The 25,375-nt window shown below is 33.6% G+C and overlaps 2 protein-coding genes across 2 annotated transcripts in view; both read right to left on the bottom strand.

Annotated features, from left to right (window-relative positions):
• Positions 1 to 801: 801 nt before the first annotated feature.
• Positions 802 to 10,739, bottom strand: LOC125070946 (DNA damage-binding protein 1). The gene is made up of 23 exons (XM_047680971.1): positions 10,575 to 10,739; positions 10,080 to 10,228; positions 9,609 to 9,874; positions 9,114 to 9,213; positions 8,566 to 8,671; positions 8,058 to 8,140; positions 7,289 to 7,442; positions 6,864 to 7,085; positions 6,604 to 6,766; positions 6,212 to 6,320; positions 5,688 to 5,869; positions 5,458 to 5,609; positions 5,087 to 5,258; positions 4,676 to 4,819; positions 4,197 to 4,320; positions 3,912 to 4,113; positions 3,290 to 3,423; positions 3,037 to 3,162; positions 2,663 to 2,812; positions 2,267 to 2,397; positions 1,913 to 2,079; positions 1,317 to 1,543; positions 802 to 930 (listed from the first exon to the last, which is right to left on the bottom strand). Exons 1-23 carry the CDS (start codon positions 10,633 to 10,635, stop codon positions 847 to 849), a joined length of 3,408 nt encoding a protein of 1,135 aa, XP_047536927.1. The 5' UTR covers positions 10,636 to 10,739; the 3' UTR covers positions 802 to 846.
• Positions 10,740 to 15,264: 4,525 nt separating this feature from the next.
• LOC125070896 (b(0,+)-type amino acid transporter 1-like) overlaps positions 15,265 to 25,375 on the bottom strand; it is a 34,371-nt gene continuing 24,260 nt past the window's right edge. The window contains exons 3-9 of the mRNA XM_047680903.1: positions 24,993 to 25,262; positions 18,067 to 18,192; positions 17,702 to 17,846; positions 17,095 to 17,322; positions 16,845 to 16,941; positions 16,320 to 16,641; positions 15,265 to 15,393 (exon numbers count right to left, since the gene is read on the bottom strand). Of these exons, the coding sequence (XP_047536859.1) occupies positions 15,329 to 15,393; positions 16,320 to 16,641; positions 16,845 to 16,941; positions 17,095 to 17,322; positions 17,702 to 17,846; positions 18,067 to 18,192; positions 24,993 to 25,262 (1,253 nt within the window). The 3' untranslated portion in view covers positions 15,265 to 15,328. The remainder of the gene's footprint in view (positions 15,394 to 16,319; positions 16,642 to 16,844; positions 16,942 to 17,094; positions 17,323 to 17,701; positions 17,847 to 18,066; positions 18,193 to 24,992; positions 25,263 to 25,375) is intronic.

Raw genomic sequence — 25,375 nt, 5'->3', positions numbered from 1 at the left:
GATCACCGACCACAAATCAATATAATTGAATATAAGTTTTAATATTTGAAAATGGAATTGGTTTAAAGAAATTAAATTTGTTCATAAGTTAATAATTACAGTTTTAGATTTGGATATCATTCAAAGACAATAATATTTTGATTGTAATGAAACTGTGAATATTAAAATATAGAAAGTCATATATTAATTTGTTTTAGTTTAGATTGTTAATTGATTAGTTCCCTATTGCAATACTATTACATACTATTTTAATTAACGTGACGAAATATTTCTTCGCGAATTATAATTATTCAAGTAATAGTAAATTTGAATCAAATCATTCTTTAAAGATATTATTTTATGTGGTCTTGAGCACGTAAATAATTGGATATGGGACAGATGTAGAACGTGACCACATTAAATGTAGGCAAATCTGACCATACAAAATATTTGATTTAATAATTGGACGAACTAATGTAGATCTTTTTGCTTGTACTAGAATCCCGCGTCGGGACAGGAAAAGTGGGTTTTTCAGCCCAGACCACCGCAACCATTTTGATGAAATTTAGTACGAATCAAGATGACCGTCCTTATGTTCAATCGGGCTACTTTTACTACTAGGCTACCCTTTGAGAAAATAATGTTCAGGACAAAGTTTCAATGATACAAGTTCATTTAGTAATTAAATCTATTGAAGAAATTTTAATGTATTATATATTAAGGTATATTTAGGGTATTATTTCTATAAACAACGCTTCATTAATAATCTTGTTTTATTAATTGCTTGGCACATAACATGGTGTTGAAATTAAATGACCAATCGACTGACGTAACGTATTTATTTATCTTATGTTTAAACTCAAATTGCTAGTGTATCCTCGTAAGGTCCTCCACGATTTTGATGAGATCGTCGACTGTCGCGTCTCGCATCATGCCACCGCCGTCGTCGATCTGAATTAAGAACAATGTTCATAGATATTAAACATGCATGAATAGTATGCAAAGGTACGTATATATCATCAAAAATACAATTATTAAAAAACGATTTGGTCTATATATCGGCAAAGTAATAGTTTAGATAAAAATGTATCTTTAAATATTTTAAGTATCGTTCCTTTTTTTAATTATATAAGGAACGGATATTTTTTGTGATATGGCATTTGAAGTTGCTGCCTGTAAAAAAATGCAGGTACACAAATATAAAAAAATTACAAACTAAAGATAATCACACAAGTCACGAACAAAATGTCTATGGAGTTAGAAATATAACAGAAAAGCAGTAACAATCGAATCATAATTATTCCATGTTATAAATTTGAATATAATGATAGAGTTACCTGTAAACCTTGTACGGTTTCTTGCTGCATATCCCGCGAGAGATCGAGGAAGCTCTCGATAAGATCACCATCAATGAACCCTTCCGCCGGTTCCGTCTTGATGTCTGTGTTGAAGGATCTCCAGAACGAGTGCGGGATCTTCCCGACTGACTTGATCGTGTGAGTTAGCCTCTCTTCTAGTTGGTGAAGGAATTCAAATAACTCTTGAGGTAATTGGACGACTAGACCTGAGGTGTTCGATTTTTATTATTAGAACATATAAATAACCGAATTAAGGGAGAACGTATTATATAACAACGAAAAGAAATATTATAATATTAAATGTCGTTAAATGATATTTTACGTTAAGAGATAATTTAAAATAAAAAAGAACAATTCTATAGAAAGATTAGCGGAAGAATAGTAGTAAAGAAGGCAAGCCCACGATGCTAAACGCAGATTCACTCGAACCTCGGGGGGTGGGGGACCTATCTAGCGATCATATTGAGGGTTATTTTGTAGCAATAAAAAGTTATACAGGTCTAACTTTAAATATATGTCTCTAGTGATATTTTGCTATCAAGGAAGTTTCCGAGGAAGTCGGCGGCGGTACGCACAGATGGCGCCGGTGACGGTGGCGAGCAGCACGGGGCGCGCGACGGGCGCGGCCGTGTCGGCGAGCTGCGCCACCAGCGCGCCGCGCCGCATCACGTTGACCATGTCGCCGATGTGGAACTGCCCCATGTAGCCCATCTGCTGCCGCTCCTCGTCCGTCGTCGCCGCGCTGCCGCCGGCGCAACACAACACCGCTATTATTAATGCTCCGGGTGCTCTAATCTTTGCCGACTCGATTTAACATCACGTTGGGGAATTTCTATGATTTTATCTTTATAAAAGTGGTATAAAATATTACATAGATCTATAGAAAATCTCATTCGACGATTGGGACGTATAAAACAAAATAAACTTACCTGTCTTTCTGACAAACGAATAGGTTGAAGCTGTTCTCTGCTCCCAGGAAGGTGTCGTCGTCGAGAATTTCGACAGCCGTCATCCAATTCGGACTGTAATCCCGAGCTATCTCCTCGAAACTACCTTCCATCTTAATGAATAGAAATAAATAGTGTTAAATATATTGAGTTTCGTTTTTTAAATCGTAATAGTTCAATTTTTTCTAAATTATTAATAATCTAATTTAATAAGTTATAATTGCGCTTTTCCGATTAAACTAATTTATTCGTCAATTAAATTTTTTAATCAATTGATTCGTAAGGAATGCGAGCTCGTATTTCATATCCTTCCGCTACCAACTGCCAAATAGAGCATTCATATTAATAAAAGCCATATTAATAATAATCATAACAAACCTGTTTGTATTGCAGTAAGGACATGGATCTCATGAGGTCGCCTACGAGGATGAAATCTCCCTTCACTTTTAAATACAAAGCGACGATGTTGTTGAAGTGACTGCATTCCAGCCGCAGTTCCTTCTCTGACGTCCATTCGAATAACCGTACCTAGAAATTAAATAAATAAAAATCGAACCGAATCATCAATCAAGTTTTTCTTTAATTTACTTATATTAGGATGGACATGGTAAAATTGACATGAAACTGCTCATTTATTCCCTTTATTAAACTATCGTTTAATGATATTTTTTTATATGTTTTATTTGCAATGACTCAACAGATTATACTTAAAGAAAAAGAATTGTGTGCAAATGGAACAAAGTTAGACTTACAGTACTATTTATAGATGCTAATAATTTTCCATTGAATTCTACGAGCGTGTAACAACCGCCCTTTATTTCTTTCTCAGCGACTTGTGTGAGTTTGCCTTCACACCAATGGAAGAGAAGTATTCTACCCTGTGGAAGTAGGAAAATTTAAATATCGATGGATACAATTCACAAATATACTAACACACATAATGTAGGTTCTTCTGCGTGTGTGTATGTGTTTGTATGTGTAGTAAGGCCAATATGTGTCGCTCACCTGCTTGGGCTCGGACTCCTCCGGGTTGAGTATGGCGGTGCCCACGGCGTAGTAGTGGTTGGGGTCGTCGGCCAGCCGACACGACACCAGCGACATCGCGAACTCCGTGCTCAGCAGCTGGTGCGCGTGCAGCACTGCGCACGGCAACTCGGATATTACACATGCTTCTTATGTTCGACACTTTTTTTAAAATACAAATATGTTATGTGCGAATATCTTATATGTTGACCGCGTGGTATGCTCGGACAAGCCCTTTGAGGTTGATACCACCCACCCATCAAACACTCTATCGGCAACAGCAATACTCATTACTCAGTGTTGAGTTCCGGTTAGAAGGATAAGTGAGTCATCCACTGACTACAGGTTATAAGGAGAAGACATTTTAATTCCCAAGTTAATGATTGATGATATATATGGGAAGCTAGTTCTTACTTTGCAAAAGTCTATGGGCAGCGGTCACCGCTTACCATATGCCAGTCTGCCAGTGACCTCACGTGTGACAGGTGGAGATTTTGGGCGAAAAAATTAGGAAGTAAGATTTTCTTTTATTTAATGAATTCAATGTAAAAAAATATAAAACGACGGAACCGCTTCGAAATCACAGCAGAGCCATCGAGCGTACCCTCGAAGGTGTGCTGGTCCACGATGAGCAGGTTGTGCAGCTCGACGTCGACGGCGGGCGGCGCGTGCTTGTGCGGCGCGGGCGCGGCGCCGCTGGAGCTCGCGGCCGACGTGGAGGCGCTGGCGCGCGCCGCCACCGCGCCGCCGCCGCCCGCGCCCGCCAGCTCCAGCTTGTCCACGCGCATCGTGATCACGCCGAACGTCTGCGGGGCCTCCTCGTTAGCGCTACCGATCGATGCCGAGTTCAATGTTCGACTAGCTCGATTGAATCTCGCTGATATCTGACCTGAGACGATTCCTGGTATGCGATTCTTCTGGGTGTCTCTCCGAGTGGCACGGTTCGTATGTGTAGCTTCTGTATTTCGTCTATCGTTCCTATGGTCACTGTGCTGTCGGTGGCGAGCGCTAAGCTGTAAAATAATAATATCCACATAAGCTCTACACAAAATTAGTAGTTACTATTATATTATTTGTCTGATTTTTATTATGATTTGGTTAAGAAAAATAACATTAATCATTGCACTAATATAATATATACATGATTTTTATAATAGTGTCTAGAAGAATATTCAAAATGACTATATATCTCAGCTTTAATTTAATTATTAAACAATATATGAGCCATATTGCTAGTGCAAGTTGCTGATTCCAGATGCCTTTGATTAATAAAAAAATCGTCACCATTTGAAAAAATAAGTTTATTTTTAAATACTGAAAAGCTTATAATTAAATTTCTCTAAATAACTTTTAAATATGAATTTTCACCTGTCCGGATAAGCTTGTGCATTCAGCGAGCACATGTGTGTGACCTCCTTCAGGTTGACATTGGAGAACACCAACTTGTGGTTGGAGGAAAAGATAACGGTCGGACGATCTGAGCACGCGAATATGTTTGTAGTTGAAAGTGACCTAGAAGAGCAAACATTTTCACCGTATTATGACAATATTTTCCAATTTAAATTAAGAAAAAATGCATGTAGATAAAATTATGTATGTACAGATATGTAAACAGTAAAATTAACTGTATATAATGCATACTATACCAGAAATATAAGCAAGTCGCATGCATCTTTACTACTCCTGCCGTTGGAATTTAATAGAATTCGATTTTATATAGAAGTAGATAGATGAACTAAGGTTAATGAACCTTTTTCTTGTTCCTACAGATTGTATTACCTGAAACTCCGAAGCACAGTCGGTTGCGTACCAAGAGTGACTTTCTTCTTGTTACTGAGCACGCCGGTCTCCTGGTCCACGGTGAAGTAGAACATGGAGCCGTCTCCCAACGCGCACAGCAGGTAGCACACTCCCTCCAGCACGCAGATTAGCAGCGACCGAGGGATTATTTCTGGTGATAGCGTTGATTTTATATATATTGCCGTTTAATGGAACATAGATTGTGTGTAATTATAGGCTCAGTGGATATAATATACTTAGATTCAAATCGGTCATACTCAGCATCGTCTGCGGGTGCCAGTGGCCACATTCGATCACACGATTAATTTACTTATTCGCATAATATTCGCATGCGCGGCGTGTGCGCTCACCTCCGGAGAGCTTCTCGGTGTGCAGCGGCGCGAGGTCGGGCAGGCGCAGCAGGCGCACGGAGATGTCGGTCCACAGCCCCACGCCCAGCAGCGCCGCGTCGCCGCCCGGGCCCAGCTCCAGGCACGCCACCTCCTCCTCCATGCACACCTCGCTGCCGGCGGGCACATAAGCGATTACAGCGACGGCCGGCGGGCGGACGGGGGAGAGGGGTGCGGGTGTGGTCACTCACGCGAGCAGCTGCAGCTCGCCGTCGCCGATGGCCACGAGGTAGATCCGCGGGCCGGCCGCGGCCACGGCGCGCGCGCCGGCGCACGCCACGACGGACAGCGCGCGCGCGCCCGCCGCCCAGCGCGCCGCCAGCCGCCAGCCGCCCGCCGCGCGCGCCGTCAGCCGGATGCCCTCGTCCGTCACCTGCCGCGACAACCACGCTACACTACGCACGCCGACCTCCCTTCTATCTCATTTTATCGGAACATACGCAGTGACGTCACTTGTCGATCACTCCATTTAATCTTATTTAATTAATATTTAATAATATACTCATTTTAAAGTCGAACGATACGGACTATTTTTCTAATCATAGGAGCGACTAAAAAGTTCCCCGACTGTTATGTACTGGCGCCCTTAATAAATAAATTGACAATGATCACATGTTTGCAATCATCTCAGAGAGCCAACTTCAGTCGGACTAACTTAGTTTGTGCGTATGGTAGACAGTGCTACACGATTTAATTAATAAAATATACCACTTACTTGTATTAACTGATCATGACAAACATTTCCTGTGAAGAAAGTTTGCCGATCAGAGACAAAACCTTTTATCTCTGTTTCCTCCACTTCCTCTCCGTTTAAAGTTAATACCCTGTAAACGAATAGTATCTTAACGGTTTGAAACATGACTTTGAATGTAATAGTAGATAGATTAGTATGATGTACTACCAGTTCGGAAAGAAACACCTAAAACCTAAATAGAATTAATGAAAGAAAATGTTTTTATTTATTTATTTATTTGAAAAGGCCTGGAGGCGATCAAACCATTAACACAAAGTCTTGATCTTAATGGAATACTAACCAACTAGCAACCAAAATGTGACGGGTAGTATTAATTTATCAAACTAGCCTAACAAAGTAGATGGAATAAGTACCTGGTCTGCCCCACGAAGGCCAGCACGAGCGTGTCGTGGTACTGCGAGTCTTCGGCCAGAGTGAGCGCCCACATGCCTTTTATGCCGGGCAGGTCGATCGACGCTTGCTCCTGGATGCCGATGCCATTGCGGATAATACGCAGTGAGCCCATTTTGAAAGCACCTGGAAAAGTAAATATTAAAGTTAAACATTTTAGATGATGTTAGACCTGTATGTGCTGTAGGTTGGTGTTGCCCCCAGGTTCACTGAGTTAACTCACCGGAGCAAGTGATGAGTTGGTTTTGCCCCTGTCGCTCAAGATCCACGACGCACATGTCGACGATAGGTGCAAGGCTGGTGAAACTCTCCATGGGCTGCACGTAGTGGGGGGCTTCCTCCCTCGCGGGGGCCAGTCGCACGAGCGCTGAGTCGCCCAGACGAGACCCGACGAACACCACGCCGTTGTCTAAGTACGTCATGCACTCGGGGATTGGGATATCGCCTGCGGACATGTAGACCATTCATATTATAATTACGTTAGTTTGACTGTATCCTATAGAGTATAGAGGAACAACCATGAAAAGTTTTGATTAACTTATATTTAGGTTTTTTTTTAAAATTTAGTATATACATACATATTTGTATATATTTTAAGAAATCTCTGGGTACGAAGTCTTAATACTAGAACAATAAAAGTTGACTCACCGAGTAACTCGACTTTGAGATCTTTAACAGTCTGTGTGCCGTCCATCTTCTCTTGCAGCTCCAGTAGCAACATGAACAGCCGGCCCGCTATGTCCCCCAGAAGGTATCTCATACCGCGCTCGTCTACTCGGCAGTAGCAATTTATTGGAGTTAACTGCAATTGAGATTGTTACAAATATTTTACTGTATATATCACTAATAAATAATAATTTACGGCAGGCGCAAATTCGAAAAACCTAAATTCCTACGTTTTTGCGATTTGCATCCAGGACTTTGGAGAGTAATAAATAGTAATAAATAGAGTAATAAAAATCAATTTTGCGAAAAAAAAAAAAAATTACAACCTTAACCTTTATCTCTACTAACCATTACAGACAGTGAAATGCTGGAAAAAACATTTTCGAAATAGAAATATTTGCAAGTGTAGATGGAAATAAACCCTTATAGTTCTCGTAACTCTTAATTTTAAAATCAAAAATACAGTTTATTCAAATATGCTTTTATGAGAACTTTTGAAGAACATTTACACATTATACAGAACTATATTAAAAGTAAAGCTTCATGGGCATACATATTTAATTCAAAGAATTTTACATAGTTCCATTTCATATGACAATGTTTAACTCTATGTAATATATTAACTAAAAACATAACAAAACTCGGACAGATCACACAATATTGTAAAATGCTAATCTATAATCCAATTATTAAGGGTTGACATTACTGATTTGGAACGATAAGTATATATTATGTAAAATTTCAAACATACCTTGATCTGTGGGGGTGCAACTGCTACATAGCTCTGGCCATCATGGTAAACTATTGACTCTTGTCCGACAACTATAGCTCCACCTAAAATTGTGCAGGTCGGTATTAATCTATCATCACTTATTTTCTTCAAACACATAGAATTACACTTCTTAGTTAGTTTATATGCAATAATAAACAAAATACTCTTTATTTCAATCGAAAAGTATTTTAATCCAATCAAGCCTTCAGTCATCATCAGATTAAGCACTACTATGCCAAAACATAGAAAATACAAAATAATGATAGCTTTATTTGAATTGAAAAAAGGAAAAACTAAAAATGGCAATATATCTATTAAATAACAAATTCACTGAGAAAAATTAAAGACACTATGAAATCACACTACAATTCTTGTGAATCAGTAACTTTAAAAAGTCTAAAAGAATAAAACACCCAGTTTTATTCATATTCCAAGCTATCTTATAAGAAAAAGATCATTCCAGTAAACTATGTTTATACTAAATTACCTAGTGGACTTGGCACAGGAATTAGTATAGAAGCCTCAGTCTCAACATTATCTTGTTTCCATGGTATCTTCGAGAACTCTTTGTCTCTTAAATTTATTTCATGTGTCTGTAAGAAATCATAAAAACAATTTTTACTGTTAACATATATTTGTATATTAGGTTAACAATTGATAAGTTAATTATTTGATACATTTCCTTCTCGTATAAGTAATTTTAAACATTCATAGAGGAATGAATAAAAAATAGGCAAAGAACTCATGACAAAAATCAGCAATCACATTTTAGTTAAAATCTAATTAAACCTACATCTATAAAAAAAATTTTTTTTCTTTTGCCAGTGCATCACTACTCAGTGTAGCAGTCTGAGACTGAGTCTAATGGATGTGATGGTTATAGGCTATTAATTTTTTTTAAATCTATTGCCCTATACTTTTTATTTTATTTAAAGACCAGCAAAACAGCCAAATAACAAGACTGCTACTACTACATATCTTTTTATAACTAATAACATATATGCCAATATTGTTATATAAAGCTTTAAGACATACCTTTATGTGTCTCCCGTTGAGGTCCTGATGAATTAATATTAAAGTTGGATTGGAACAACCATGCAAAAATTCTAAATCAAAAACATTTAATTCTTCCAGTCTGAAAATAAATAAATGTTGTCTATGGTTAATAGCATACTACTAGAACTGAGTCGAGATTGATGATGATAATTTTATAAACAATCTCACTCTATAACACATGTAGATTTTTTTCACTACTGAGTATGCATTAAAAACAATGTGTTAGATGTAAATCGACCATATGTATCTACCGACCTACTTTGGAATAGGGTATTGGAATAAAATCCAAGCCTGCTCCTCAAAAGAGGACAATTTTACCAGCATTGGAATATTTACAGCCTTTTAGCTTTCACTTTAGAACTGAGTGACAGTTTAATCTCTTAAGAAGTAATGTATTTGGGTTGTAAAATTATATAATATTAATTAATTTGATAGTATTTTAACTTAACCATATTTCATATACATCTCAAATACCTTAAACTCGCAGCTTTTAGCTCCGTGGAGTCCTTGTCCAGTGGTATTATTTTAAATAAACCATCATAAAGCCTCAAACCAATAACTCTTGCTTGTGGATCAATGACTGCTAGTATACCATTTTCTGATGGCTTCCCAATTCGATCAGCAACATTTCCATGTGCTCTGGTAACTACTTCTAGTTCACCATTGGTACCCGTCCTCCATTCTAGTATCATAGCATTGTATCGAGCGGTTAATATGAATACTAAATCCTTTTTTTCATACTGAAAGTAAAATTGATGTATATGTAAAAACAATCAGTAGTTTATTTCATTTAATACACAATTTGTAGCTAAACAGATTTGTATTTTCACAAATCCAGTGAAAAAAGTAAAAGTGTTATTATTTATGTTTTAAAGATACTAATTATATACATACAATTATGCAGTAAAAGAAAAAAAAACAAAGATCACTAAAATCTTAACTTACTGGTGGTCTAAATAACTTCATTTTCGCCACTCTACCATATAAACCAACTTCTTTCATGGGACGGAGTCCTTCTGGAGTCACAAGGTACATCTCTAAGCGTGACACTTTCGCCACCAGAAGATTCAGATCCGTAGGAGAAGTGAAGTTTCCTATAATAACAAACGCATTTTGTAAGTTTACATTAGATTATAAAAAATTTACAATTTTTATATATTTATAATTAGCGCCAATGTGTAAAATTACATCGGAAATATAAAAAAATTGTCAATGGTCTTTAACAAAACGTCAATTATATTTGGTAAAAATCGTCATAATTAGCAATAATATTGGCATTTCTTGGATCTTTTGAATATAGTGCCATCAAATATACATTCTATGTTTGTTCAGGCTTTGATATTCATAACAAAAATAGTCTTATTGGCCGAAAATAGTTCAATGTTGTATACTATTACGGTTAACCTCTATGAAAAATATGTATAAATTGTAGTTATTTACCTGTTATACATGCTGTAACCGCTGTTGGTTTCTGTGCAGTAACAACGTAATGATAAGCCATGATCAAAGTCTTAATATACGGGTCTTAACTTCTAATAAATCTTCTTTATTTATTTCTTATTCACCATTACAGAATTAAAATCGGCTGTCGCCTGTACGCCGCCTGTTCTGTTTACTAGTGTTGCACAATGCACAAGATTACAAACATAACAACGTCTTATTAAAATCGGTATTTTAGTTTTTTTTTTATTTTTCAGGTTTCATACTAATTTGTAAACCTTATTATGAAGTAAATTATGAAAAAGGTGTAAAAAGAATTATCAAATTATCAATATTTTTAAAATATATTTGTCATTCGTATCAAAAATCTTGTCTATAATAAAATTGTGATATTGGTTTGAGAAATATTGATACCTTTAATAACAATATAAACTGACATAATTTATTATGTGGAATATAGATGATTATATTTTTTTAAATTATATTTTACAGTATTTTTTTTAATTTAATGACCGTAAATGTGAAAGGTTATTACTCCATATTTTTAAATAAATGAATGTAAGCAACTACTAATTTTTCATTAATAGAACTGACTAAAAATCTAAGTATTTTGTTTCATCGTAAAGTCAAACAAGATTTTTTTTTCTTATCAATTACTTTTGCTTTCTTGTGAATGAAAAATAGTTTTAAGCTATACTGTGTGGCCCCACTAAAAAAAGCCAAGCGATGCTTTTCTCAAAGCGTTTCATGGTTTTTTTGAAACCTTATAATTCGGGTTTGGATACCACATAAACAAAATTCTCGGGATATGTTGTCAATAGCAGACTTATTAAACATTTAAAGTTTTAATTGCTTAGCTCTTATAGTTTCGATTTTATTGATATCTAAATCCTGATTTCGTCACCAACTCACTGATGATCATTCAAATTTTTAGGTTTATTTAGTATTTCTTAATATCCAAAAAAGCTAAAATTTGGTATGTAAGCTAGTATTAGTAAACAAGCAACAAGAAAATTATAATATTTTATCCCCCAACAACTTACACTAGAGGGTATGGAAGTTTGAAGTATAATATTTGACTATCACAATTTTGACGCTAGAGGTGTGAAAATTGATATACTGGGATTCCTTGTTATTACTAATACTATGCAGTCACGGAACAGGACTCAGGAGTAACAAGTTCGTGTTTGTTCCATGAAGGTACCAATGATATGAGAATCACATTTTGTCATAAAATCATTAATATTTTTCCGTACAAAGGTACAAAACATTACAGAATATATATTGAGAAGCAACAGTTAATATTTTTAAATTTATATAAATAATCTAATTTTTTGACCGCAAATGCCGCAGAACTACTCACCAATCCGTTAATATGGTGGACCCATTGCAATTTTTTAATGTTAACATTTTTTTATTAATCAAAATTTTTCTGTTAAGTAGGTGGGTTACATCAATTTCAATCGCACAATAGTTTTCACAGTTTTTTTCAGAAGTAGCACAATTGACAAAAACATTCCGTCTCGACAATTTAGGAGAACGGTCATCAAGTTCGTATTCATTAGTTTCGAGACGTGAGTAATAATAATAATAATAATAAAGAAGTTTATTCGCCAAGCATAGAGGATGTTAACAAATTTCTTACTACTAAATAAAAAAAACACAGAAAAAAAAACCACATTAATCTATGCCGGTAAAAAGGTCGTAGACTCAGCTTAAAGCTGCTTTTCAGTCTGCACCTACTTACTTGCTACTTACATACAAATGCTGCCAACACAAAGTGTAAACTACTCATTTTATACTTACAAAGTTTAGAAGAAAATAAATATATATAGGGTAACAAAATATTGTGATAAATTTGAAGTTAGTAGTGAGCTGCCTAAGATAAAATTTTGTAATTAATGTAATATAATAAAGCATATAAAATTTTGTAACAAAAAAAAAAAAAACAAAAAAACTGTCCGTTAATATACAATTGCCCGCTTGCTTTAAAGTAAGTATAGTAATGGAATCATGTGGGTAGTCTCGCGTTTAGCCAGTTTGACTGTGACTTTTGATATTCAGTAAGCCATTTTTTGCAAAGTTTCCGAAATGTAAAAATAGATGAGGCAAATTTAATCGGAGGTGGAATATCGTTCCAACATTTTGATGCTGCAAAACGGAAACTACCTCTAAATGATACTAAGCAAGGACGAGGTACAACTAAATTTAAAATACGGGAGGGTCGATGATTACCGGAATCCATAGAGTTTAGCCAGTTCAATTTTCGGGCTAGATAAGGTGGATAATTTTTCTTTTTCAGACTATATACAATAGTATTCAATTTTAGAATACGACGGTGCTTCATATTTAATATATTATAACTATTTAAAATTGGAGTAATATTGGATCCACGTGGAATATCATAACAGAACCTCATACAAGAATTCTGTACCTTTTGAATCTTAGATTCTGTTTGTTTTAACAGACAAGGTCCATAAACTACATCGCAATAGTCAAGATGTGAAAGTACTAAGGAATCCACCAGTCTTCTTTTAACAGCAATACTTAAAAACGGCCTAAATTTGTAGATCATCTTAAGGGAGGCATAACTTTTGGCAATTTTTTCTTGAACATGCTCCTTAAAACGTAGCGATCCTTCAAATAGTACACCGAGATTTTTAACTATTGACACCTCTACGATGGGGCAGTTGTTGATCAAAATAATAGGATTTCTTCGATGGATTACATCTATTTGTCTTTTTGTGCCAAATATACGACACGAGTACGACAAACAACAATAATAAGGCGATCCATAAATTGAGATATTGAACTAATTTTTCTTTTATTAACAGTGTATGTCCAAATACAGGCTTATTAATATTATATTTGACATATCTTTTTAAATAACTTTTAACATGGGTACTATGAACTTTCGAATACTATCGTTTTAAACGATTTTTCAAAGTAAAATTATCAGGTACAACCATTCTATTAGAACTTTTTTGAAAAAGAACCAAAAGTAGCATTGTTGTGCTATAAGTGAAGTGAAGTGAAGTAATATTTGTTTTTGAATATACTGCAACAGATTTTGGAGGCGATTCGACGAATGTAACTTTAAACTGCAATTTATCTGTCATTAACATTTATCTTTTAAAATATTCTACTCCAATTCAATCTAATTTAATGATAAAATAGAAAGACCAAAGACCTGAAAGACCAACAAAAGTACCATAGTTGATATTGGTCTGTGGTCATTGGACATAAAAATATTTGCCCTTTCTATAAAATTATTTCTCTTTCGTCGAAGGAAGATATAAAAAAAAATATAATAACAGGTGCTTTAAGAATATTGTGCACACAGAAGTGTCAACTGTGACATTTGCAACAATGTTAAAGATTATCCCATCAAAAACATAAATGTAAAAATGAGAGCCAAGTTAAATATTATGATATATACCTTGGTTGTTGTCTTCAACGTCAAAAGAAGTGAGATCTAAATTTGTGCCAAGTTAAAAAGTCCTTTCTGAAATTTATTTATAACTACATAAAATATCATTTCTTCTTATAACTTGGGGTAATATATTGTTGACTAAGGTCTGACTTGGCTAGTTCTCATATACGAATTATAGTATAGCCTTCGTAAGTTCTAAGCCTGTTAATAAATTATGTTATAAAAATATAAAAAAAAATAAAAAAAATGATGTAAGAACCAGCAATCAAAACTTATGACAGCCGGTCTTTATGTGGATTTTAAGGTCTTCACGTGAATATATAACAAGTTCAATACCACCCTTAAGTTTTTTAAATCCAAATATTTCCGTTTTATTACTTATGAGTATAGCTATCATATCATATCATTTTTTTATTATTACAGTTATTACAGGAACTAAGTATATAAGTGTTCCTTTAGACCCAATAAAATGAAAAATTATAATAAAATGATAAAAAATTACCAGTTTCAGATTTTTTCCTTTATATTGGTCTAATTATCTACCTGCATGCCAAATTTCAACTTTCTAGTTCACCTGGAAGTAGGTTATAGTTTTGATCTATAGGTCAGTCAGTGATAAAAATGACGATTTTTAGACCATAATATCTAAATAACCATTTGAGATGCGTTTATGAAATTTAGAACACATATGTATCTCGCGAGTCTCAATATATGAGCCAAATTTGACACATTTATGTCAAATAGTTTTTGAATTATGAGGAGGTCAAAAGTGGCTCCAAATGGTTCGTGTAATATTACACACGGTGCTGCTCGCCAGTTCTGTTACTAGAACTTGGCTGACACGCTACCGCGTGTCTAGATAAGGACAAGTTGAGATTTTATAGATTTTGAGTTTTATTGTAATAGTTACAAAGTATTTAAGTTTTGTCGTTGAATTTTATATGTTACCAAAAATGAAATGTAATCTAATTCCAGTAAAAAACAACATCTTACACTTTACATTACAATATGAATATAGTCAAAGTGCGAGTACTAATAAATGTCGTCGTTACTGCAAACATTTTCTTAATCTGCCAATTAAAACATACTTTCTAATAATATTATTTTTAGGACGATGGCATTATAGATTAAGTAGATTTTTAATTTATGATGGTTTTATTAAGACAGTTTTAATAATATTAAACTTAATTTAATGTAAGACTTGGTTTAAGTAAAAGACAGTAGTTAAAATAATATTTATAATTATTTAATTTGTTTCTGCATTATTTATTTTGTTTCTTATAAACTATATTGTTTTTAAATATCTATGTAATCTTTTAAATCAGTCTTCGTGGTTGCTAGGCGGCACACTTTCGAAAAGTATTTGAGTTAGGAATGTAAATTTTCCTGAAACAAAAGAGTATATATATAGTTTTATTTTAAAAATAACAAAATGCATTTTATTGTATGGGCATATTTTTGTACGTATTCTTTGGGTTCATGAAATATTAATAATCCGATTTAGTTGAAACTTTGTGCTTACGTTAAGTACAATAGGAGGTACGTACTATCAAAGTACAATACGTGCACGCGGTTAGTATCCTATAATGTACCTACTGTTACATATTATTTTAGAATTTAAATGGGTCTAGTTATATATATGGTAGTAGTTCTACTACTGGGTAATAGCCTCCTTTTGATGATATTGGTTCTTAATCCTACAATGCGTGCTGGTGAATGTGCCGAGGCGTCCCAATAGTTACAATACTCGAATTTTAACCAATTTTTTTACGTGTTAACCTTGTAGTCTTCGGTTATGCCTATTGAATTTTCATGAGCTTAATTTTTTTTATAAATTTATCTCCCACTCGGATCAAAATATGCTCCAGTTTCTCTTAAGCATTATCTTAAGTATAACAATCGTCCGAGTGTGAACAATGTGCTACCGATCTCCTCTATCCCGCAAAAAGATTTTTAATGGACTTTCTGGGCCGTGAGGTGTCTCAAAAGATCGAATGACGATGGTCAAAACTTGACAATCATAGGAGTCCAATACTGTTTAGCACCCCCAGAAAACTGGATTTAGACGTGCTTGCGAGTATATCAACCCACATTAGAGCTGTATGGTGAAATAAGTTTTGAGTCATCTACTCAAAAGGAGAAGTCTTAGCAGTCCAGCTTAGAAGTCCAGCAGTAGGACATTTTCAGGCTGTTACACTACTTTATTTGACATATGACGAACATAACATACATAATTAAATATTTTCTATTGTATATTATTAAAAAAATACATACATTTTTAATTAACCAAGTATATACTTATTTTTACTTACTTAATAAAGCTGTAGGTGTTTTCTTGTAATAGACAAATATAGTGTAGACTATTACACCGATGACTATAAAGCCAATAGCCATTAAATATTTAATTGAAGGATCATGGACGATAGGCAACACTGACAGGAATATTGCCACTACCAACACGAAACAAGGCACAATTGTTGGCACTCTGTATGGTCTGGGCTTATCTGCCTGCGTCTTTCTCAACACTAGTAATGCGACCATCGCTAATCCATAGAAAAACCAAAGGAACCAACTAGCAAAGTCGATAAGGGTTTTAATGTTGCCAACCATAATAAATATTGAGGTAAGAATAGCCTGAAACAAAAAACATAAAATGTTAAGGAAAGCCATTTTTGCTCTTTGCTTAGAATTATTATTTATTATTGTTTTGTTATGTTGTATTCAATCCAAATGATAGCTATTTTTAATATTGCTAAAAGCGAAATACTTTTAAAAGTTTTACTCTAAGCCAAATTTATTATTTATGAGGTAAATGTCAGACTAAAATGGATGGTAACCTGGAATGCAACAGCTGGTGCTGGTGTCAATCGCTTCATATTAACGTATGAGAATACTTCCAGCATATGACCCCCACGCGCAGCTGTGTAACATACTCTAAAAAGAAACATTAATTTAGTAGAATCTTATTTATATTTCCATTTTCAACAATATTCTTTTAACAAATTGAAAAACCAAAGTCAAAATATCCATTTAATATAATTTGGTAACTCCTTTATAAACAGATTATTTTCTATTTGAGTACCTTACCTGGTAACACCAAATTGGACGCTCATAGCACAACCAAATGTCGCTATGGCAACACCAAGTGGTATGAGAAAACTGGCAGGACCGAGAACTCGGGTTCCAAACGCTACAGCTACAGCGGGCACAGATACCATTTCAGCGTAAGACAGCACAGACATATACGCCACATTCATAAAGACGTACAGACCAGTAATAAGTGGTACGGCGATGGATATACTCAGGGGAACGTTTCTGAGGAAAATAAATATTTTTATAAACAAAAGTTGGCAACCATGGCAATTCAATTCTCCTAAATCATTGGATGGATTATATTAGACATATGTTAATTCTTAAGTTGATTTCTATAAACTTTGTTGAATCTTGATGAACGAAATTTTTCTCAGAAAAAAGTCAAGAAACAACGTAGGCGAAACCTCTTTCGCGTTTAATGTTTTAAATATTTGTAACTAGTAAAAATCGTCTTTGCCTCCAAAAAACATATTAGACGATATTTGATTTGTCTCGTGTTAGTGGTATACAGTAATTTTATTATTACCTTCGATTATTTAATAGCCGTCAAGTTTATGACTTTGAAATTATTATAAGACATGTTTTGAAATATCTAACTTACACGCCTGGGTTAATAATTTCTTCTGTAACCACAGTTACGCTGTTCCAACCATCATACGCCCATAATCCTGAATACAACGCGAGAGCTATACCGCCTGGACTCTTTGTACTACCCTCAAAACCTTTGTTCAAGTTTTCAGTGTTGCCTGTAATATAAAAATATATATAAACATAATGCGACTTCTAGAAAATATTACAATTCATTGAAATGTAATTATTATAAGTGCATATAATGACTCATATATAGTAAATGGAACTATTTTTTTTTAAATATAGCTTAATTCAAATCTTTCTACTTTATGATAAACACAAGATATGTTAGGAAACACATGAATATTCTAAATATATGATATTTTAATAACAAACCTTTAATAATTTCATATAGTCCTCCGCCTATTACAATAAGGCAAGCAAATACTTTGCACACCCCAAATATATTCTGTACCTTTACAAATAGTTTCACACTTGTTATATTGATATATGTCATAACAACTGAAACAAAAATAGTAATATATTAACCACTAATAATTTAATATCTCTACTTTCATAAGTGTAGATACATTACACAAATAAAAATGCTCTTTTGTTATAATATTTAAATTCAGACCACCACTAATAACTATGAAGTTTAACAAATTGCATTACCATTAAAATAACAATGCAAGTAAATTATAAGGTTGTTAATGAGTAATGATGAAACTATTCAGTATGACTAGACTATTTCGAAATACCACTAAAAAGTATATGCACCTCAAAAATATTTAGAATGGTTTTTTTAATTCCAGAGATTACCCCTTACATTCACCTAAAATTTTTACAATATAATTGAGATGTTTTATGATATTGTATTTACCTATTTGTTACAATGTTAAAATCACTACTATTAAAAATATATTATTTTTACAATTATAAAAAGAATATAATTGAATTTGAATAATTGTTTTGCTGATACAAATATTACCAGTTTTAATGATATTAATTAAAAAATAATGTGTTTGCATAAAACAACATAGGTCATTATAAAAAATTGCGTTGGTCTGTTGAATTAAAAAAAAAAACTGTTGGTCAGTATTATTTATTAATACAAAATTATACAATGAAAAACATAAAAAAAAAACACAAAATTTTTGATAATTATTGTATACAAAGTCTTACAATTATTAGTATATATTTAAGTGATATGAATTCAATAGGCAATTTTTACTTCCATATTATTATAAGGGTTACTTGTCACAATGTTCATATCTTTTAAAAGTTCTATAATCCTGTAGTTCTCTTGAGTAATTTGAACATAGCCACTGGATTCTTCGTTAAGCTTTTCCTGCATCAATTGCTGTAAAAAATAAGTTCTTTAACTAATTAAAATAATCAGAGGATTTAAAACAATGTATATTTAATACTTATTTAAATGTCATTGATGTATATTTACATAATTCTAATAAATGAACATTATATTGGTGTTGTGTAACTGACAGAAACTACAGTTCAACCTCCATAGTTTATGATCTGCATTCAAATAACAAAAGTAATGAACTGAACAACTGATGTAGAAAGGTACACTGGCAAATGGGCATTTGATAGTCAATCAAAAACAGAAATATAAGCCATCCTATGAATCACTAATATGCTTCTTATCTTCGTTACACTGGCCGACTCACCCTTCAAACCAAAACACAACAAAACAAAGTAGTGCTGCTTGGCATATATGAGTGAGAGGTTCCTAAATAGATGTGCTTCCACTAAGACTTAGCACAGAGTCAATTAAATTTTTTTTTTAAAGAAAAGTAATATCTTACTCCCATAACTTCAACTATAGAATCACTTGCGTTCGGGAACAATGATTGGATGAGTCCATGAAGTTCTGTTTTCAAAATGTGGAATGTTTCTTTAGCTTTTTGTAAGTGTTCTGGCCTGACTTCACGCTGTACTATTCTTGGTCGTGATAGTGCTTCTTTTGCTGTATTTGTCAAATCATTTAACCTGAATTGAATTATATATTCATAAGGATTCCGATATTGATTATATTGTTTATAGATAAACATGTAAACGATACAACATTTGAAAATGCAAGGTGAATTTATAGTATCTGACTATAAATTAAAAGTTTTGTATGGTTTTGATTAAAAGCTTTTATTTCATAAGCAAAGTATATAAGGATCAATTAAAAAATAAAAAGTAAATAACATACCTTTGTATCTCATTATCAATGTCAAGAATGGTTCCTCTTGTGAATGCAGTAAATTCCTTAACTTGTTCAGTCTTTTCTTTCATTTCAGCAAGAAATTGTGTTACTATTAAATTTTCGTCAATCGGTATGTGTGTCGTTGAATTTTGTATCTCCGCTCGTAAGCCTTCTATATAGCTAAGAGCTTTTTCTCCTACATTATTTACGGATATTGTTGCGTCGAAGGGAGAGTTTTCTATAATATTACAAATGTCGAGACATCTTTCTTGCAATCGTTTGATTTCACACGATAAATTTTCTTTGGTTTCCGCATTTAATTTACTGGACATGATAGCAATTAAACTTTTGAACTTTTACTTAGCGGACAAAATAACTCATTATAAACGAGTAAAGCGATATTGTATTTGGTTTTTTATAATTAAAGATACTTTTCACTCAATCGCAAGTTCTTTCTATATTATAGTGATTTCAAATTATAACGAAAAACGTTGTTGCTAACACTGGCGTTTAAAGTTTATTGTACAAGTGTCACTTCACTGACAGTTGACACTAGTGCTTGCTGCGTTCTGTAATTGATTAACCGTAAACTAATCCGTAAAGTGACTTTGTGAGAGGGCGCTGCAAACAACACGATAGCTGTCGATCCGACAAAAAAAAATCTTTTTTAATAATTAAAAATCAGAATTAGTAATTGTTGTTGTGTTAAAACTGCAGTTCTACTATTAATTCATCCGCGGTAAAGTTATCTAAACGAAACACTTGAAAAATAAATAATAAAAAGCTGAAAAATGAAGTTCGAATATTAGTGACGAAATACTTTAAAAATCACTTCGCTACAATATTATTGAAGACAATATTATAATATGGAACAAAAAATTAGTGAAAGTGAAAAGTGAAAAACTATAAAGTAACTAACTATAAATTTTTTTAAAAATAAAAAAAATAAGTGTTTTATAAAAGTGAAGATGGTCTAAACATAATAATAAATAAACTACCAACACAATTAAAAATACACTTAATCTAGTAGATACAGTTCTTAAACTTCACCACTAGAGTAATCGTTTAATTGGCGTAGTGGTTCTCAAAGACTGCGTCCAATCGACCAAAGCAAGATCGATCCCGGCCAGCGACCGACAATACATGTAGACTTTTTTTTTTTTAGTTTATTATATTATTGCAATTTAACAAATTATTTACCAATATACTGTAAACATGGATGAATTAAAAATCATATTGGAAAACATGCAGAAAGAAATGAAACAACAAAAAATAGAAATGCGCGAAATGAAGGAGGATATAAAAACTACTATTAACAATAACATAAATGTTAAGTTTAAAAACCTGGAAATTAAAAATCAACACTTAGAAAAGAAACTGGAGGAGCATACTTTATTAATCAAGAATTTTGAAAGATACACAAGACGCAAAAATCTGGTAGTTTTTGGAGTGGAAGAACGCGAAAAATCGTACCACGACCTGGAAGATATAATAATAGGCATAATAAAAAACTATTTTGGTTTTCAATATGAAAATTGTATCGAGGCTGTCAGAAGAATTGGGAAAAAAGGCGAAAAAATCAGACCTGTTATTGTTACGTTTAGCACGATGGGATGCAAAATAAAAATCCAGCAAAATCAAAAATTCCTAAAAAACTCGCCATATTATATAAAACAGGACTACCCACTGGAGGTTTTGAACAAACGCAGAGAATTACAGGCCCAATTGCGAAAGGAAAAAGAAGCAGGTAACACAGTTTTTATAAAATATGATAAGCTCATTGTCTTGTCAGGTGATAAAAACAAGAATTCAATGCAGAACCACAGTAACAAAAGGATTTTGTCTGAGTCTCCCGAAATAATGTTACAAAATAGCATAAATAGTCCAGGGAAGAAAAATAAAACTGCTAAAAAAAGTAGAACAACAACAATGAAAAATTATCTCCTACAAAAACCAAAACTTGTATACAATTCTGAAAGGAACAAGCAAGAAGAAAGTATTGAGCACTATGAAACAGAATAGCAGTCACAAAAGGCCCCTCTCAATCTCCCAATACGGTTTGTCTCCGTGGGAGTTAAAGACTATAACCCTCCAATATTACAACAACTATATATATGCACATATAATGTGAGATCACTCTCATCACCACAAAGAATGATATTACTTCAACATTCCATAAACAAAATCAAATATGATATTATTGGATTAGCAGAAGTTAGAAAAATTGGAAACCACATCATAGAATTTGATGAAAATATATTTTGCTATACAGGAGAAACAAAAGGCCTACACGGTGTTGGTTTCTTGATTAAAAAGAAATATAAGTCTTATATCCAGAACTACATCGGAATATCAGAAAGAGTATGTATACTAAACCTTCAATTTGAAACAACAAAATTATCATTAATACAAGTATATGCACCAACAAAGGATGCAAATGAAGATGAAATTAAATCCTTTTACGACCAATTGCAAACAGCTCATAAGTTCGCTAACGGATTAATAATTACAATGGGGGACCTAAATGCAAAAATTGGACAAAGAAAGCAAAACGAAAACTTAATAATGGGACCATATTGTTATGGCAATGGAAATCAAAGAGGTGACCGGTTTCTACAATACGCACTGGAAAACAAACTTACCGTAATAAATACATTATTCAAGAAAAAGCAAAAACAATTATGGACTTGGACTAGTCCAGATGGCAATACAAAAAACCAAATAGACTATATTCTCAGTAATAAACCAAAAAAATTTTCAAATATAGAAACATTAAACAATGACCTATTCACGAGCGATCATAAATTAGTACGTGGCACACTTAACTTAGGAATACAGAAGTTAAGCAGAGCAAAATTCGGAAGTCATCGAATTTTACTACAGGGAGAAGAGATTATTAATAATTATGTAAATTTATTAAAAACTGAATTACACAAAACAACTTGGTGTGAAAATGACGATGTGACTTCATACTATAATAAAATAGAGTCAGCCATAACGCAAAGCATAAAAAACACAAATACTAAACAAGAAAGAAGAAATATAATATCAGCAGAAACAAAGGATATGATAAAAAAACGAAACGAATTACAACGTAAGCATCCGAAAAGCAGAGAAGAAAAGCAAAAACTCTCGAGTCTTTACAAAACTACAAACAAAAAACTAAAAAAAGACTATGAATCCTATAGAATGAAAATAATAGAATCGAACTTATTAAATTTTGGAAGTCAAAAGAGAGCTTTTAAACGACTGAATAATAGTAAAACGTGGATTCCAAAAATAAAATTAAAAGACCCTCAAAAACTTACGCAAACAAGGATAGATATTGTTAATACTGCCTCAGATTACTATAAAGATCTGTATAGCTACAAAAAATATAACGACAAAACCAATACATACCAAAAACAAATAGAAAATACAACAACATCACTAGTCAAACCCTTCGATGACTTGGAAATTATAAGACACATAGACAGGCTTAAACAACAAAGAAGTCCTGGACATGATAATATCCCCAACGAAGCTCTCAAATCCGGAAAATATTTATTAGCTAGACCTCTTTCAAATCTTTTTAATAAAATCCTCCAAGAGCAAATAGTACCTGCGAAATGGGTGGAGTCAAGAATAATACTCCTTTATAAAAAGGGCGACGCATCAGATATTTGTAATTACCGCCCTATAAGCTTACTCCCAACTATGTATAAATTATTCGCATCCTGTTTAAATAAGAGAATAGAGACAGAGATAGAGAAATACCAACCCGTGGAACAGGCAGGATTCCGAAAAGGTTTTTGTACAATCGATCATATCCATACTCTAGAACAAGTAATTGAAAAACATCAAGAACGCCAACAACCCTTATACTTAGCTTTTATTGACTATGCAAAAGCCTTTGACTCCATATCGCACGACAGCTTATGGCAAGCCCTAGAACAGCAAGAGGTTCCCATAACTTATATAAACATCCTAAAAGACATCTACAGCAAAAGCGTAAGCCGTGTAAAGCTAGACAGATTGGGGCCTATAATCAATATACGTAGAGGTGTGAAACAAGGTGACCCGCTATCACCTACAATATTTATAGCAGTTCTACAACACATTATGAAAGACCTGGACTGGAAACAAAAAGGTATTAACATCAATGGGGAATACCTTAATAACCTTAGATTTGCTGATGATATAATTCTCTTCTCAAAATCAGCTAAGCAATTAGAAGAAATGATAACAGATCTATGTGAAATAAGTAACAGTATAGGATTACAATTAAACACATCCAAAACTAAAGTAATGACCAACTCAATCCAAACACCTATATTAGCCAATATTTCACAGAGTCTAGAATATGTAAACAGCTATATATATTTGGGGAAAAACATTTCATTCAGTAATTTCAGACACAAGGACGAAATTGATAGAAGAATAAACAAGACATGGACTAAGTTCTGGAGTTTAAAAGAAATAATGAAATCAAAACTACCCTTGAAACTGAAAAAGAAAATTATGGATGGCTGTCTGCTTCCCTGCATGACATACGGATCACAAACTTGGATATACAATAACTATGCAAGGGACAGAATACAGAAGACCCAGCGTGCGATGGAAAGGAGTATTCTAAATGTAAGATTGAAGGATAAACAGAAATCAGAAGAGATACGCAAAAAAACGAAAGTGATAGATGCTCTCCAGCATATGAAACGACTAAAATGGAAATGGGCTGGTCACCTAGCAAGATCGACTGACGGAAGGTGGACAAAATTGGTCACAAGCTGGTCCGGTCCTAGTGGCATGAGAGCCAGAGGGCGCCCTAAAGAAAGATGGGTAGATGAAATTAAAAAAATTGCTGGAATAGACTGGATGAAGAAAGCACAGGCAAGGAAAACCTGGAAACTGTTGGAGGAGGCCTATACCCGCTAGGGGCCTTAACAGAGGTAATGTTATGTATATTTTTTATGTATTTTTCTTACTTTTCTATGTATGTTAAGGAATAAAAAGGGCTTTATTATTATTATTATTATTAATCGAGAAAGCTGTGCTGAACGTCATAATCGAAAACAAACACTCGCACAAAAATTGAGAACATGTAAAAAACACTTTTAAATTAATAACTCACATAAAGCTGCCAAAGATCCCAGTTTGATGGCCGTTGCTTTGTAATCGGATTGTAACTCAGTTGTGAAGGGTTGAAAGGCGTATTCAGCAAAAGTCATCACGATAATAGCTACTTCTGCAGGTCTTAATATTACTACATAAATCCAGGCACATATAAATGAAGGCAAAGGCCCCCAATATTTATGAGATTTTCCAAATGCTTCTTGAAAATATGAATATTCTGCACCAGATTTTCCAAGAACTGTACCTAATTCCGCAAATGATAATGCTCCTACAATTAAAAAAAGCTTGTTAATTATTATTATAAGTGATACGTGAGCATTTTAAAAATTAAAGAAAGATAAAAAACCATAAAATTTCGGTTATGTAAATATTAAAAGGATA

The sequence above is a fragment of the Vanessa atalanta genome, chromosome 18 (assembly GCF_905147765.1).
Source record: "Vanessa atalanta chromosome 18, ilVanAtal1.2, whole genome shotgun sequence".
Taxonomy (NCBI): domain Eukaryota; kingdom Metazoa; phylum Arthropoda; class Insecta; order Lepidoptera; family Nymphalidae; genus Vanessa; species Vanessa atalanta.
The sequence above is the reverse complement of the archived record's forward strand: the minus strand, read 5'-3'. Positions and strand labels throughout refer to the sequence as shown.

Bases quoted from the DNA above. Each gene is read 5' to 3' on its own strand.
- LOC125070946 (XM_047680971.1), bottom strand. From the start codon at position 10,635: ATGGCTTATCATTACGTTGTTACTGCACAGAAACCAACAGCGGTTACA. The intron at 5,870-6,211 runs GTAAGTGGTATA...TTGTCGCGGCAG, and splicing joins GTCATGATCAGTTAATACAA to GTGACGGACGAGGGCATCCG. The intron at 931-1,316 runs GTAACTCTATCA...TTCTTAATTCAG, and splicing joins AAACCGTACAAGGTTTACAG to ATCGACGACGGCGGTGGCAT.